The 17,223-nt window shown below is 40.2% G+C and overlaps 1 protein-coding gene across 7 annotated transcripts in view; it reads right to left on the reverse strand.

The window, feature by feature from the left end:
- Nucleotides 1-17,223, reverse strand: part of MACROD2 (mono-ADP ribosylhydrolase 2) — an 885,719-nt gene that overhangs the window by 692,364 nt on the left and 176,132 nt on the right. For 5 of the 7 annotated variants that reach the window (XM_057423319.1, XM_057423321.1, XM_057423318.1 and 2 more), the window contains exon 4: nt 1,937-1,966. The exons of the other annotated variants lie outside the window; for them this stretch is intronic. In XM_057423319.1, the coding sequence (XP_057279302.1) occupies nt 1,937-1,966 (30 nt within the window). The remainder of the gene's footprint in view (nt 1-1,936; nt 1,967-17,223) is intronic. 7 annotated transcript variants of the gene reach the window in all.

The following is a 17,223-nucleotide window of genomic DNA, read 5'->3' on the forward strand; positions in this document are numbered from 1 at the left end:
TACCTGGGGTTGGGGTTCTGACCAGGAGGGATGCAGGGAGGCCTCCTCTGTGGGAGGCCATGGGGCTGCCCTGACTGCCCGCAGCCTGTTGCAGCCGGTTCCTCAAGGGACCCACAGCGCCGAAACCCAACCTGCCACAGGAGCTTACCCATGCTACTTATATTATACTTATTATAAGGGAACTTCCATAAAATGGTTTGGGTCGGAAAGGACTTTTAGATCAACTCGCTCCAACCTTGGGCAGGGTGGTAAAAGCCCAAAAGGCCACCAGGAGGGAGGGAAGAGGCAGAGGAGAAGGCGCAGCAGCATCCTCCCTCAGCCTCATGTGCTGCCATCACCTCAGCCTGCCCAGAGTTGGGGGGGCAGACGAGGGAGTCTGGGAGAGGAAGAGATAGTTTCTAATTGACAACAGATTAACTTGATCCAATAGATTAACTTGATTGAAACTCCTCAACATTCACCACATAAGATGCAGGAAAAATCCCCAACCTGACCTGCAGCACAAGCTCATCCCATCTGCCGCAGAGGGAGAGACATGTTATCTAGTGCCACGCTGAATGGACATCAACTTTCAAAGTACAGTCCAGCTGAATAAATAGCACGGAAAGTCAATAGCCAAATCCTTTCGGCAGCAGCAGTGCTCTGGGAACCCGGCTGGAATTTGAATATTTGCATTGATTTATGATTTTCCTTTGACGTTACCAGCTGGGAGCAAGCGCCGCAGAGGAGGTACACAAATGGCTCCGCAGGACCAGGAGCGGCGAGTCAAGGATTACCTTTTAAAGGATTATCTTTTATAAAAGGAGAAGAAAAAATTTGGTACCCTGCAAACAACTACCTCGAATCAAAAGAAACAGATTAATCCAATGGGATTACCAGGTAAGGCTTCCCTGGACTTTAATGTCCAGACACACAGCTGAGAAACGTGCATGGTTTTGTTTTAGATACCCGGGCACAGTTGTCAAGCACCTTTTCATGGGGCACAAATAAGGGTTGCCTGCTCAGTTAGGGTGTTAAAACAAAAGCTTTGACAACTTATCCTCAAGCTTCATAAGCCACAGCGATCTTCTGTCTTTTCACAGAGCCCTTTCCTTTCCCCTTACATATGTAAGCTCTGATCATCAAGTCCTTTTAACTCCAGCCAGGAAGGAAGATTAGTCGCTGCCTGTACCGCTCCTGCACTGTGAAATTTCCAGAACCGAGCTCTTTTACTTCCCTCTGGGAGTCAGGGGAAGTCACAGAAAACTGAGATCAAGCTCTTCATGGGCTTTTTTTCCCCTGAATTGTTAACACTTGTGAAAGGTTTGATGGCCACGGTTCTACAGTATTACAGACAGCAAAATAGCGTCAATCAACCAGTATAAAACAGCATCCATGATTTGGAAAGAATACACTCTACATGCACTTGTGCATATCTGCCTTATTAGGAGGCACACTGGTAGCATATCTTACACGCACTGAAGATTTGTATTGAATTCTGGCAAACAGAATAGGGTAAGCAACCAAGGTGGCTTTTTTTTTTTAAGTACAAAGATAATGCCTCATTAATTTACTAAAATGACTTTTTACTGTGTTTTAATTATTTAACATTTCTTTTGAAACTGTTTTTAAACATGGACTCAAGGTTCCCTTGAAGTAAATTAAAAATCCTAAATACTTAACATAAAGCAGCTCAGTTCCTTTATGTTTCAGACAGCCTTACTGGTCCAGACTTGGTCTAATGCAGAGGAGAAACCAGATTCAGCAGCAGTCACAAACCCTGCCTCTTGATGATATGAAAGGTTATGGACTTCAGTGAGCCCTCCCACCTTATAATTTTACATTTCTATCTTTTGAACTTATCATACGTTGTTTTATAACCAAGTAAACACTACATTTCTTCAGCATATATTTCACACTTACTTAAGAATAAATAGAACATTAAGCAAAGACTCACCTCCTCCACCTCCGAGAAGGGTGGAATTAGCTGTAAGAAGAACAAAAGGAGAATTGTTAGCATTCAGCTTCCTAAATATAGATGGAGCCAAAACAGAAGATGCTTCACAAGATATTTTCCATTGTTTCAGTAACTTTTATACTTTTCACTTACCCAAAAACATTTATTGCAAAAACAACCATTTATGTAATTTGTAATCAGCCTTTCCCTTTGCACTGTTTTGCAATATCTTTGAACATATATGCTAATAAATAAGGCAGTAATGCAATTATTAAAGCTAATGTGTTGATTAGCTTATGAAGTTACAATTTTGAGGTAATAATTCTATAAACCACATTCCTTTGTGATTATCAAATGAAGTAAAAGTCTTTCATTTTAGAGAAACTTAAATAGACTTTGATGCAACTTTTGGGTAGCTCCCCTTGCTTTCTATGACACTGGACCTTTGAGGATGACAACAAGAATCCCTGGCCACATTGATATAAAAGGGTGTTTTACAAATGTATGCAATTAAATTGGGATTTCACTCAGTATGCTTAATTGCTTCTGTACCACAATCATCCAGCTACCCATGCCAGAAATGGATAAATCACTTATGGAAAGCAATTTTCAGAGCATGGTGACACAAGACAGTCCTTCAAATTAAGCTAGCACAACTGGAGCCATGCCAAACATTTTCCTTTCACTGCCTAGGCAAAAAAAAAAAAAAAACAGAAGGAAAGCCTAGGCTTCTAAACCTGCCCTGTAGATGTGTGAGAAACAAATCCCTGTCATAGCATAACATAAATAGAGCACAAAATAGAAGCAAGACTATAAGGGATGAACACGAAGAAATACGCCAAGGCACTTCTTACTACTTGCTGATGAGTAAATGGGAGGCAATACCTCAAACCATTTTCTCCTCCAGGACAAAGGTAGATGGCAAAATACACAGGTCTTTTCTAGTATGCAAACTTTCTACCCTTATACATAATTGTTTCTACAACTTCCCTCTTCTCCTAATAGAAGACTGTAAATTCCCTGCTGCTGTTTCTTTCTCTCACTTACTTGAGACTTTCACAAAAAACAGATAGTTACCTTTGTTTTCCTCATTTCTTTTTCAGACATTCTACAAACACCTTTGACTTAACATCCAGTTTCTGCTCAACCATCTGAGCCAGCTTTCCCGACACTGCAATAAAACTGTCTTCATTGTAAAGCTAGGTTTTCCATCAAAGTAGAATACCCAAGATCTCCGATTTTAAAAGCAACATGTACCACGAATACTATTACCTTAACAGTGACTCAAGAAGTAACTTTATACTATTCAAAATTCAATGTTCTCTAAAGAAATAAATATGCAGCTTTATATCCAGCACAGCTGATCATATCAAATCAAAGCAAATTACAGACGGTTATCCATCCCAGAACTGGTTGCTCCTACATTCACTGAGTAAGACAAGGACCTAGAGAGATGTTCTCATGCATCTTTCTGATCCAAGACCAGTTTTAGTACTCTGGAAGACTGGACAGGGGCAAATGGGTAAAAAAATCTTTATTTCTAGCCGTTTTCAAAGAAACACTTGGAGATGCAGAAAGGCTGGAGCAACAGGCATAGGCGCAAAATGGAAACTTGAAAAAGAGGGCAACATAATCATCCATACTTGATGAACATCTCTTGGCTGTCCTCTATAAAGTGCTAGCAGGGAAGAAATATTGCTCTATATAAATTGCCTTTGAAAAAAATATAATGATAATAATACTAAATGTGTGCAGACATACAAAGAGTGCCACTGAACTTCCATCTTTCTATACTTACTTGCTCTTGCCCTCACTGAAATTAGCTATTAAAGACAGAGATTAAAAATGTATTTTTACAGCAGTTTCCAAAGGCTTCCTGTAACACGCAAAATCGCCTTCCCATCCATGCAGTGAGATGAGTTTATCCGAGACAAAAATCAGTGTACTTCATATCAGAAGAAAATACAAGTAACTAAGTGTCATTTGCCATGAGTATGCTATTCAAGCTTATTCTTTTTTTGGTACAGTAGACTACACCTACAATTACTGTTCTAATTCTTAAATGAGTCAAATTCTAGAATTTCAGCTATTATGTTTGGGAGACTTGAGAGACACAGCTAAGACCTGTTATATGTCACTGTATCCAAAGTTTCCACTGCTAAAAATGTTCCTTCTGATACCCAGCCAACATCCCTATTGCAAACTCCCATTCAATGGCTTCTCAGAGAATTATGTTTCTCTCATTAACTTTTCCTGACAATGTTCATCTTTCCAATACTTTATAAAACTTGTCACTAACATGTACTATAAGTCAGCATCACACACTTCTCTATAGAAACAGCAAAAACAGTTCAAATACATTTTTGGCTGCAATGCTACAGCTATTGAAAATGCAGTAATAATTCACAGGCACTTTTTTGTAAAAGGAACTATGCTCGCATACTAGAAGGAAAATTAAGCCATTTTCCTATGATGCCAGGAAAGATCATGACTGACTTTACAGGATCCCTCCCTGAAAGATAGCGTGCCATTCGAAAAGCAAGGAGTTCTACTTTCAGATTTTTCAGGCCGCACCTGAAAGGTTCAATAAAATACACCTCTCTCTGTCCATCTTAGGGAAAGTTTTACCATTAAAGGAGTAACTCGTCACTTAGCACCAAACGAAACCTTTCCCCCTGCCAGAGCTCAGAGAGCAGGTCAGCACAGCCCTGTGGCTGTCATCACATCGCATTACACTGGAGCAAGCATGGCCTCTCTTCTCAGACCCTCTGTGTTAACTAACCTACAGCTGCATTTTGTCCATCAGTGCTTCCATATGATCAAGTCTCGCAAAACACTGCGAAAGGGGCTCCCACTGTAGAGGTACAACTATGGGTAGGTATGAGTGACCAGTGGTGGGACTCTGGGAGCTTCCATCTCCAGACCCAATGCAGTCCAAATTCCCCCCGGGCCTGCACCACTACACTGCACACTTGCACAGCTCCCCTTGTAACTCAGGCCATGCACAGCCTTAGGTAGCACCCACTACAACATTAACAGACAACTACTACATTCATCTTGACCAACCTCTTATTTCTCTGTTCCAGAGCTGGACAAGATTCTGAAGTCACAGGATACTTGGAATGGGAGGAAAGAGGAAGACTGAATTGCTACCAAGTTACCAAGGCAAAAAACAGTAAAAAAAAACAAATAAGCATAAAAGGGCTCCAAAGAAATGTGAGGTAAAGACTCCTTGCAGCTGATTTCATTCCCCTCGTTACTCTTTCAAGTCAACCTTTCTAAAATTTCCTCCTTAAAAACTACACTCTACAATAGAGTCCTGGCCATTAATCCTAAAAATCCACTCACAATAAAAACCTTGAAATATTATTTTAATATGGACCCATTTATACTAAGAGGAGTGATGACAGAGAGTGGTCAGGCAGCCAGAATACGTACTTCCTTCTCAGACTGAAATACAACCCACATGGATAGAGCCCCATCCAAAAAACCCCAGTTAGCGATGGCCTGCAAGGGGCAGAGAGCTCATCTGATTTCAAATATTTCTGCCTGCACCAGTGACATAGGGTTCCATAAAAAATAGTAATAACAATAAGGTAAAACACAACCACATCTGGGCACCAGTTCCTGTGGTGTATTTTACACAGCGGCTTCAGGATGAGACAAATCACAGCCCAGGAGATGCTGTGCATCGCCACCACTTTAAAAAGTCTGGAACTCTGCATTGTGAGAGACAGATCTCACTTCCAGTCAGCCTCACAACAGCAAATGGAAATACATCCAGAAGTATTAATATGGCTTTCAGCCCTTTAGTTATAGATTTAGGTACATTAGAACCATTAGCAGTAAAACGTGTTTCTACAAAGTTTAGGCTCATCTCTAAGAAAAACCTCTTTAAAAAGGAAAAAACCACTTAAAAGAAAACACAGCCTCTAATCACTGAGTATAACAATTTAGCCCTTAATGTGATGTTTATGACCCCAGATTCGCCAGAAATTCAGTATTTCAAATGACTTGGCCCCTCAATGGACCTGAATTTTTAACACAGAATAGCAGCATGAGGACAGAGCTACTAACCAAACTCCACGAACACTGCTCTGGTCTACCCAGAACACTCCACTCTTGCCCTAAGAAACAAAACTCCTTCCAGAACACTTCTGTGGGGGAGAGGAATAGGAAAAAAAAAGAAAAGAAAAATAGAGGACCTGGAAGGAAAGAATTTGAAGTCAGCTCAGTTTCTCATTATAGAATTCCCACAATGAGATCTCAGGTTACCAACATGTACAAATTTGAATAATGAATATACCAGCATATTTGACAAATAAGAACTGGACATGAATATTTTCAATCTCAGCCTTCTTAATGAGTGAAGTCATACAGGCTTCCAACACTTCTTTGACTGAATAAGCAGCACAGAAACTTTGGCAAAGGTCTTTTAACTTTCCCTCAATATTCTCTTTACAACAGCATCCTTGCCAAGAAGTAGGATTATTTGAAATTTCGTGGAAAGAAAATGAATGCTGAAGAAGTTCACCTCAAACGAAACTGAAAATCTTTCTGTGCTGTAAGCCAACAGTGAGAGAAAATGAAAAGGGAGGTATGCATGGGTTGCTGAAACAGACATTTGCAGACACAGAATTAGTTTTTCTGCTGTCAGTTTTGTGGAATTTAGAAAACAGAAAAGATGTGAACACCAGTTTTTTGCGATTCTCTGGGGATAACATGCTTTTAGCTTTGTTCACAACAGAGCCGAGTAACTCTGCTTACTTTTTGTTAGCATATACTCATCTGACAACATTTTAGAAACGTAAATTCTTCTGGGAGTATGTCTTTGTCAAGTATTAATGGCACTAGTAACTTAAATTGACATCTATGTCATACAGCCATGCATCTGTCAGGATAATAAAAATATACTTTTAAAAGATTACTTGATACTGTCTGACTTTGGCAGCAGATATTGGAGCTTATTTTGATGTAAAAAAGATTGAATATTTTTGTCAATACTTTCTAATTGTGAAATTTATTCAAGGAGACATCTTTATAACTGGCAGTGTTTTAAGACGCAAGACATTCTATTGCCTCAGACACCATTTTTATTCATCAATAAAACATCGTAACAGGCAGCTGGTGAGCAGAGTACCAGTAATTTTATGGAACGGGAAGCTACATTTCTTCCAGGTGTTTTGTGAGACATCCTTACCTGTCAGTGTGCTTTGTTTGATCTTCTCTCAAGAAAGCAGAGAGAACAAAGAAGAGAGAGCTAACAACTGCACCTTGCACATTCAACCATTTTTAACACGGGATGTGTTTTGGTGCCTTAAAGTAAAAAGCTTTAAGCTTCAAGATCATGAAGTAACTCTGAAGTATATAGAGTAAATAAAATACAGCCATACACAATATGCTATACTACAGTCGCCAGTATAATTAACTTGGCTCAAAATACTTCCTTGCACGCAAAACCACGGCAATCAGGAGAGGTAAAATAACACTGGAGAACAGACTGGGCCACAGATTTGCAAAGTTATGTACATGCCTAATTATGCAAAGCAGAGACTACTGGAAATTAGAAAACCACTCAGCCTACAAAATAAGACTGACTTAAAACGTATAGGCATTATCAGCAAGCACCACTATTAGCATCTTCAGACACCCATGTGGCTTTTGTAAATACAGCCTTCAGACCCTTACTCACTCTGGAGGGTGTGACAATAACCTGCATGCAACCATACACCAGAAACAGCTCCATAATACAGGCAGCAGTAACTTACCTGTTTTCTACAGTGCGCAAGATTTCTACGAACAAGTTGCTTCACTCTATACCTGGAAAGAGCTATTGTCCATTCCTACACTGGCCAAAGACCTGGCCTGGATCCAGCCTGTTCCTGATAGCTCCTAAAGATGCTTTTGAGTTTGCTCAATAGTTTTGGGCTGTGGTTGCTTTTAATGGGTGATTAAGAGCACATCATATTCCCAATACACACTCAAAGACTTGAGCTTCCATGTATTAAGAAATCTCCTCCAACTCTGCCCATAAAAAAGCTCTGTAAACAGATGTGAACATCTACCCAGTCTTGTATTATTGCTAGTAAAGACTACAAGCTCTCTTCCTAAAAACCCAGCATGCCCAGCAGCATGACCTAATGAGTCCAAACGATTCAGCTTATGAAGTTTCCAACACCTGTATTAGCAAAACAGATGACGTGGGGGACAAAAGAGAGGGACTAAATTTTCCATGCCTACTTTTTTCCCAAATATTGCAAGTTTGTCCTACTTTAAAGATAAATCAAACCTAACGGAGGGCTTTGTGCAATTAAAAGTGCAGGTTTTATGCTTGCAACTAATAAAATGGTTTTGTGCTCATACAACCTGTGCTAATCCACCCTCACAAATTCTGTATAGAAAACAGTTAGAACGATGTTTTGCCATCTCTGCAGATCAAGTGTCATTATCGCCAATTTCAAGCTTGCAAAGGGTATTTCATAGGCATATTAAGGGAAAAAAAAATCTGCATAATAGTAAGTGCTGAGGAGTTGATCCTGTCAAGGAGATTGCCTTCACAACATTCTGAATTCAATAAGGAAACAATAACTGTCCAAACTTCCCCACTCTTTTTCTTCCTCTAATACATTACCAACTCAATATATAACATGAATTTATGCAAGAAAGCTATTTCTAAAAGTTAAATATGGCACCCATTAAGCTTCATCAGTCAGATGCAAAGCATCTCTGAAATCTGATATAAAGAGTTAAAAATCCCCACCAAACCCACAAAACCCAATGTAGGCATAGCAGCGGTCAGCAGCAGCATACTGTTCATGCTCTACAGAAGTAAGCACGCAGCTATCAGTCTATCATTTCAAACTGGGAGTACATCAGAGGCATACCTCCATAGTAGGAAGTGCAATATGACAGGTTTTCCCCTTACAGTGAAATACAATAATTGCTCTAATGCAAAGTGAGAAAATTAGCAGAAACTGAAGCTAACATGTGAGAGAAGGTGTTTGGCTGAGAGTACTTCCTAAATGCTGCTGCATAAACTTCCATATGGACTGAAGATTAGGCTTCAACTTTAAAAGAAGCCTAAACTTTACTGTAGCCTAAGGACTCCACATCACCACAACTGTTTCTTGACAGAGAAGTCAAACAGCCACAGCGAAATGTGTAACTTAAAAGAATACCCCAAAAAACCAAATGTACTTCTTTTTAAGAATGGAACCCTTCAGTCCCAAACACAACTCTGCAAAGCATTTCAGCTGAACTCCTACAAAACCAGCAGTTCACACATTCATACCAATGGAATTCATACCCTCCGTACCCATCCACTAGCAGTCTGAGCAAACCAGAAACACCTAGTCCAATTCAAAGGAAAGAAAGTGATGCAAAAGGCAAAGGTTTCCCACCAGCACCTTGTAAAGGACAGTTAGAAGAACCTGTTTAATGAGGCTGACCTCATCTTTGGGAGGGCAAAGATGACAGACTTGTTGATACAGAAGCTGCAGTTTGAAGGGAAGGAGCTAGAAAAGACTAAAACCGGCTGGCATCCATCGGCACGTTTTACACCAGCCCCGCTGCAGAAGGCATGCTCGTTTCTCACATCCCTCTCATTATTTTCTGGCAAACATGAGAAAGAAAGGCACAAAGCAGGCATAATTTCATTCTAAAACACAGGCTGATGAATTGCCACACGCGCTACCAGATGCTAAAGGGAAAAGCTATGAATTAAGATTTCATCCATTTTGCGTGTCAACCTGTGGTTTGCTCAATCACTTAAAGCTGCCTTCTAGATCATCAAGGTATTTTAGAATCTAGCCGAGCTGTAAAGCAACAGGAACTTATTTCAGGGCAGAATAAGGAGGAAAAATAATAGTCAGGTCTACTACAGCCAATTCTTCATCTCATAATTCAGGCCATTTGTGTGGTTTGCAAATGTAACATTAAAGGGAATCAAAGTGCTGCAGTATATAATTAATCCATTTAAGTAGAGTCGTCATCAATATTTAAAAGCCTACGCAAAATAGAGTAAGAGTTAGTGCTGGGTTCTACCTGCACAATTACAAAGCAGTTTTGGTAGTACTTATTTCAAAATAATTAGTGAAATTTATATAATCTGTGCATCTTTCCACTATCCCGAAGGTACCAGAACACGTTATCTGGAAAACAGACTAAACTAGAGTGAAGTTGTTTGCACTTCCCACTTTTGTCTTCAAAACTACAACCACCTTGGAACCTCCCAAAATCCACCTATACACAAGGACACCATCCTATGAGCTATTGCTTCTTTTTATTCCTTTTTAAAACATTGGTATGGTACTTCTGGTATTGCTCGTCACAAGACTTCATTTCAGTTTCCATCACTAAGAAATAATTGCCTAATATTTCACTTCCAGAAGGAAAACATCTGATTGCAAAAAAAGTTTTAATAAAGCAACAATTATGCTCTGAAAATCCAGAAAAGAAATCAAAAGGTGATGAAAACTAAAAGATTTCAGTCTTGAAACATGAATATTTAACATGCAGGCTTCAAAACCATAAAAACACCTTAACTCATTGCGAAATCAAAGGCCACTGCTGAAAAGAAGCTACCTGGGGCCTTGCCCTGACAGCAGCACAGGGTGTTTTTCCATAGGATACCCAGCAGTAAGAGGTACCCAGTGGTGCAGGCACACCCTGGGGTGCTTCTGATTTATTCAAAGGCAGCCTAAGCAAGGTCAAGCTTGCTTAGGCTCACCTCAGCGGGCACATTACTGCTTCTTCTTAGGGTACTAACACTGAGGAACAATACTCAGTTTAAAAAAGCAAAGGGAAAAAGAAAGGAGAAAGAGAACATAAAGGCACACCTCCTGGCCTACCAAAGAAGCCCTCACGTTTTCTTCCAGCTAGGCAGACAAGACTTCACTTGCAAGTTTTGCCGCAAAGTTAGAGGAAGGCAAGGTGTTATTGCACTGTTTTTGCAAGAGCAGCCTGGAAGGAAGATTTTGACAATGAATTACAAGCTCCTGCAAGCAACTAGTGCAGACATGTAGGATTTGAAGAGCCTGCAAGTAGAGCACTGAAGGAAGGTCTACTTCAAAATGTCTCCAACTGGGTTGAATGTAACAGGCTCTGCATATGAACATGTTGTGTAAGCTCTCTAATGATCCTTCCTTTATATAGCCTGAAATTAGAAGCAGCTCTCACTGTGGTCCGTGTGAGCCACATTACAGAAGAAACAGAGAATCTGGTCATGCATTTGACTCTACTTGATTTTGTTTTCAAACACAGGCCCAAACTGTTGCTATGGGGCTAAATATTTGTATAACAGTCATGTATTCCTTCATACGGGAAAGTGGAACTTAATAACCTCGCTATTTCAGTCAAATCAGGAGTAATGCATGGCAGGATGCTGGAGAGGGACTCTTTGTTAGGGACTGGAGTGATAGGACAAGCGGCAACGGGTTCAAACTTAAACAGGGGATGTTTAGATTGGATATAAGGAAGAAGTTCTTTACTGCAAGGGTGGTGAGGCACTGGAATGGGTTGCCCAGGGAGGTTGTGAATGCTCCATCCTTGTCAGTGTTCAAGCCCAGGTTGGACCAAGCCTTGGGGGAGATGGTTTAGTGTGAAGCGTCCCTGCCCATGGCACGGGGGTTGGAACGTGATGATCTTAAGGTCCTTTCCAACCCTAGCGATTCTACGATTCTATGAATATACTGTTGTCAAATATATTATCCATACTTGATCACAATTGTTTCAAAAAGTTACCATCTATAAACTAAAAAAAAAATAAAACCCCAAAAAACTTGTGAAAACCATGCAACATATCAAGAACAAAGAGTAGCTATCAACTTACTTTATCAGAGAAATCAGAAATTGACCCTTTTATGATAAAAGTCAGCTTAGTCAGAGGGAAATTGATTATCCTCTCCTTTTTACTGTTCCTGGAACATCCAGCCCATGAAATGTCTTAAAATGGAGAAACATAATCTAAAATTTTGAAAAAAACATGGGAAAAAAACCTCCACTTTAACTGTTAGCTTCCCATTTTCACATGCCCTGAGAACTGTAAGAGCTCTATTCAGGGCACTTAAAGAAAAGGGAGATCACAAGTAATCAGAATGATGTGAAGGCCTGTGGGTATTTTCAAAGGCGTGACAGAGCCAAGAGCTCAGATGAAATCCCTGGCAATGACAGGATTTCAGATTGTGTGGGACAGCTCTTTGTGCAGCTTGTTGAGGGTTTCTAATCTCTCCTAGCTGCAGATGCTCACAGTTCATGATACAGCTCAACAATTGTCAGGTTGGAGCCATACTGCTGGGTTATTTGCCTACCAAACAGTGCCCTGAACCTAATTTGCCTCTGTATCAGCTGTGTATCTGTTCCTTGGCTACCCCATGGCTGCATGAGAACTAAACCAAGGAGTCAGGTTTATTATACTCTCAAGATAGCTCTTTAACACAAAGATTACAGGCACTTCTTAATGATGAAGGAGATTAAAGCTATTATAAAAAATACATGCAGTAAATAGGCACTGTTGTTATAAGATTATGCATTCAACCAGATAATATCTGGCAGAAGCAGTATTAAGGCTTTGATGAAAAATTTACTGAGGCTGGGCTGGACAAGAATCTCTCATTTCCTCCAAAGCATAACAGGAGGGCAGGCTGGTGGCACTGTCACACACCAGCCATGCCACCCAGAAACTGTCAAGCTGCCACACCTCATCCATAACTTCATCATATAAGCACCAGAGCATCAGTCCTAAAATTTACAGTCCTTGCTTCCTGCTAATTCCAGTGGTTGAATTCAGATGTGGAAATGTTGCCCTTATTAAGCAGGACTCACACAAGGCTATTCCCATTAGAGGATGTATTTTTGCTGTCTAGAGCAGACACAACTTCTGGACGGAGATCAGAAGACCACAGGTAGAAGACTGCTCTCCCTAAGTGCCCAGACGAGAGGTAGGCACTGTCAGGTGGCAACATGGGACCATCTGTGTTTTGTGAACCCAAACAGATGATGTGAATTCACCCTCTGGTGGCAAAGATGCTTGTGGTTAATTCACCATCACCACCACAGGCACTTTCACCACAAATCCTTTCAGCTATAACCACTACTCAAAACCGCAAGAACTGCTTCTACTTGCTATTTTTGCTAACATTTCCTTTCATTGTTTCTTGTAACAGTTTGCCCATTCATTCAAGAGTCGTACCACTGGGTAAAACAAATAGAAGAAACTAACAGTCTGACCCTTTGCCTGGGCCACAACTCAATCGCAAGCTTTTCTGTATTCCACAGCACCTAACTTTTGGAGGTATTCGCACTGAAAGCTTCAATAAAAAGGGCTGCGGCTCACTACTCAGAGCTTACAACAGAGCAAACAAGGCAAAAGATAAAAATCTTGCAAACAATTTCTACAGACAATTGGACCAAAGATATACTTGGGAAAGCAGATTATCCACTTCAAAATATGCTGCTGTTTTTTTTTCTATTACTGTTTTTAAAGTGTTGGTCAAATAAGCACTTCTGCGTTTTTTGGTTTACCCATTTTTCTGCAAGGCAAAAAGGAAGACAAATACATGTAGCACAAACACCCACAGTAAGATGAATGTGTCCTGCCCATGTTTAGTCTTTTTTCTTCCAATATGTACAGCTCACCTACAGCAACCTTCTGAAAACATATTCTCACTACGTTGGCATTTTAGAATCATAGAAAAGTTAGGGTCTGAAAGAACCTTAAGATCATCCAGTTCCAATCCCCATGGGCAGGGACACCTCACACTAAACCACGTCACCCAAGGCTCTGTCCAACCTGGCCTTGAACATCGCCAGGGATGGAGCATTCACAGCTTCCCTGGGCAACCCATTCCAGTGCCTCACCATCGTTGCAGTAAAGAACTTCTTTCTTATATCCAACCTAAAACTTCCCCTGTTTAAGTTTTATCCCGTTACCCCTTCTCCTATCACTGCAGTCCCAGTGAAGACTCCCTGTAATGAGAGTTTCTATACTTTGTATCAGGAAAATCCAAAATGTTAAGAAGCTCCAAGCTTCCACATAGACCTTTAGAATCCAGGATTTGCATGTAACTCAGAGTGATCTATTCCACACCAAGGAAACACAAAGAGGGATCCCATAATCTAACTTGTGCACAGCAAACACTTGATTTTATCATTCTTATACTATTAGCATGATATACGAGTCAGCTGAGTACATCTGAAAAATGTGCTGAGAAAACAAAGGCAGAATTAGGCAAAGTACAAATGTTGTTTATATGAATACAGAGACCAGTAATGTCAAAGGCTATTACAGCCATATTATGCTATATATAAAAGCACATCTGTAAGGCAGGTAAAGTATGTTTTTATAGCTGCTCTGAAAAGGAAAAGATGAATCGTCCTTTAAAGCTCACTATAAAATTACTTCTCTAGTGGCAATTAATAGAGAGAGGCCCCAAAACACCAGTCACAGGCTCTAACCATCCGGGAGAAAGAAATTAAATGACAATTAAAAAACCCCCAACTTTATTGAACATGGAAAAATCTGTTTTCTCTTGGAAAGCAACTACAGCAATCTCATATCTTACAACCACATTAGCAAAGAAACGGTTCAGTGGAAAGCCAGAGAAGATCCTAAGTCCCTGAAGCATCAGGTAGGTACATTACAATAAGAAACCTACACTAGTAAATACATAACTTATCCTTATGGTCCTGGTTTGCAGGAAGAGATGTCCTGTTAATTTACCTCTAATAATGTCGTGATCCAAGAACATCACTCCTACCAATACATGTGAAACCCACAAACAGTCCAAAATTTGAGCAGCATTTGTTACAGACAGCCAAACCCACACTGCTGTGGCTGGGTAAGGGACTGCACAGGAGCACGGCTCTTTTCTTCCCCTCAAGTCTCAGGCAGTCCTCACTTTATACTTCAGACAAATTAAATCTACTGCAATTAATGATTATAGTTTTTCCTTCAATCAGCCCATATTCCTCTAGGAAATTAACTTAGCTATTAAAAGCCTAAAGGCTGGAAAGGAACCTAGTTAGATGAGTTTTACCTCCTCTGTATTGCCTGTGTAATCAAATGCAGTTTCCCCACCAGTTTAATTCTAATCAGTTTAATTACTGAAAATTACAACGAAGAAAAAAAACACCCTTACTTCTTACACCAGAACAAAGGAGAAAGCTACACACGAGTACTGGGTGGTAACACTTTGATACTGCACGTGAGGGAGAGGAAATGACCAAAATAAAGACAAATTCTACAGTTCCTTAGCTATCAGACTGAGGAGGTGGAAACGACAAGCCACAAGAATCAAACTCAGTGCAGACTACTGCCAAGGTGGGAAACTGGGGGAAGAGTTTATTACTTCAGTACTGCAAAGCCTTGATTACACAGAACCCGTGTAGCTCTGCTGAGTCTTAAACTGTATTTCCTACTCAGTCTTTTGGCCAAACGCTTCCTGCACAGAGCAATGGAAAAGCAAAACATGCACCACCCAGGGTGGCTTAATTCTCTCTTCCCCACCAAGAGAAAGAAGCTTGCAACTGAAACATAGGAGAGCTGATCATACACAGGGACAGAAAACCGGGCTAGGAGCCACACTCTTTTCTTGCCATCTCTAAAACGAAACTGTTTTAACTAGTCCACACTGAGGAAGGAGAAACCAAAGGAAAACATGGAGGTAAGCGTTTCGACCATACAAAAACACTCTGCGGAACCCAAACTGAAGAATAACACCCCAGGAGGAGAATGGAGCCTAAGAAAGAAGTCCAGGATTGAGACACAAAGGAACTAATCCCTAAACCAGAAAAGGAGTGAAAGATACAGTATAAGCTGCTAACTGAAATGCTCTATTTTATATGATATAAAAACACTGAGATAAAAGGTCTCTTAAACAAGCCTGTTAGACACACACACAGTTATACAGAAATATTTTATGAGTAAGTAGGCATGTTTTTCTCTTTATTTCCTAATGTAATGAAACTCCCTTTTTAAAAAGTAATCATTTCATGGTACTTTTATCTCTTGCCACCAGAAACTTCTGTGCTAATCAGAGAAAACTACAAGGTAATATCATGCCTTTATTTCTTCCGAAATACACAAAATGTAAACCGAATCCTTTCTTTTGTTGCTTCTTGGTTTCTTCTTACCATTTTTCCTCTTTGACCACAATGGCTTTGCTGCCTACTTCATCATTTTAAGGACCTCAGTCAAGGCCACTTTAAATCTTTTCCGTCCAGATGACTAATCCCAGTAATCCCATTTAAACTGCTAGTTTACATTCTACTAATAATACTGCAAAGCCATCTGAGCTGTGCAAGAAAGGAGTAGGAGGATGCTGGTGACTCTTACTGAAAGACATTGTGATTACTGCAGAAAGTGGAAAACCAACTGTCATAAAGCAAGGACTGGTGCTAGTCATAGAGATACCAGCACTTAAAGGCTAAAAATATTGGAAAAAACTGCTTTATTTCTGCTGAATTCACCAATCAGCTTTGTATTTTGCAATGTGCACTGCGGAAAAGAGGAATTCTGGCTCATCACAGACAAAAAATCGTGGTCCTGCTCTAAAAGGAAACTTGTGAGATCCAAGATAAGTTTTAAACTGTGTTCACCAGTCTTTTAATAATGGAAATCGGGGGGTGAAGGGAGAAGTATCACAGCAGCACCCAGCATCCTGGGATCTGCACAGAAACATAAGGAAGGTGAACTAAATAAACTTTACCAAAAGGCAGCCTATGCATGTTCTTAGAGAAATATGTCATGTCTTTTAAAGAAAGACCACTTTGTCGCAAGCCAACTCACGTGCTTCTCACAAGGTCTCCTTCTGGGCCAAGATGTCTAGCCACGAAGTCTTTAAGAATTCCCTTAGCTTGTAAAGAACTGCAGAAAACAGTAGTATCTTGATGAGCAAACAGGCCTGGGCCTGAGTCTACAGAGCTCTCCATCTAATCATGGACATCAAGATATGAACTCCCAGGGTAAAGAATCCTCATACTTATGGTAAATGCAAGTTACTTATTCACCACCTTTGTTCAAAAATACCTGTCTGTGAACATTTACCAGGCTGTAGTGTTAATGGGATCAAGAATATCTAACAGGACAATAGGACTCAATCAAAGCTTTTAAGTTCTAGACTTAGATAAGCTCCCTCATGTATCCTTACTCACTCCCATAGAATGGCTTGGGTTGAAAGGGACCCTAAAGATCAGCTAATTCCAACCCCCCTGCCATGCCCCAATGCCTTTATCATCAGCAATTAAAAGGATACTTTAACTAGTCCTTTCCCAGATTTTCCCTAGACTTT

Source organism: Pezoporus wallicus, unplaced genomic scaffold (assembly GCF_028554395.1).
Source record: "Pezoporus wallicus isolate ANWC-B61680 ecotype Strahan unplaced genomic scaffold, APGP_CSIRO_Pwel_v1 contig_4191, whole genome shotgun sequence".
NCBI classification, from domain to species: Eukaryota; Metazoa; Chordata; class Aves; order Psittaciformes; family Psittacidae; genus Pezoporus; species Pezoporus wallicus.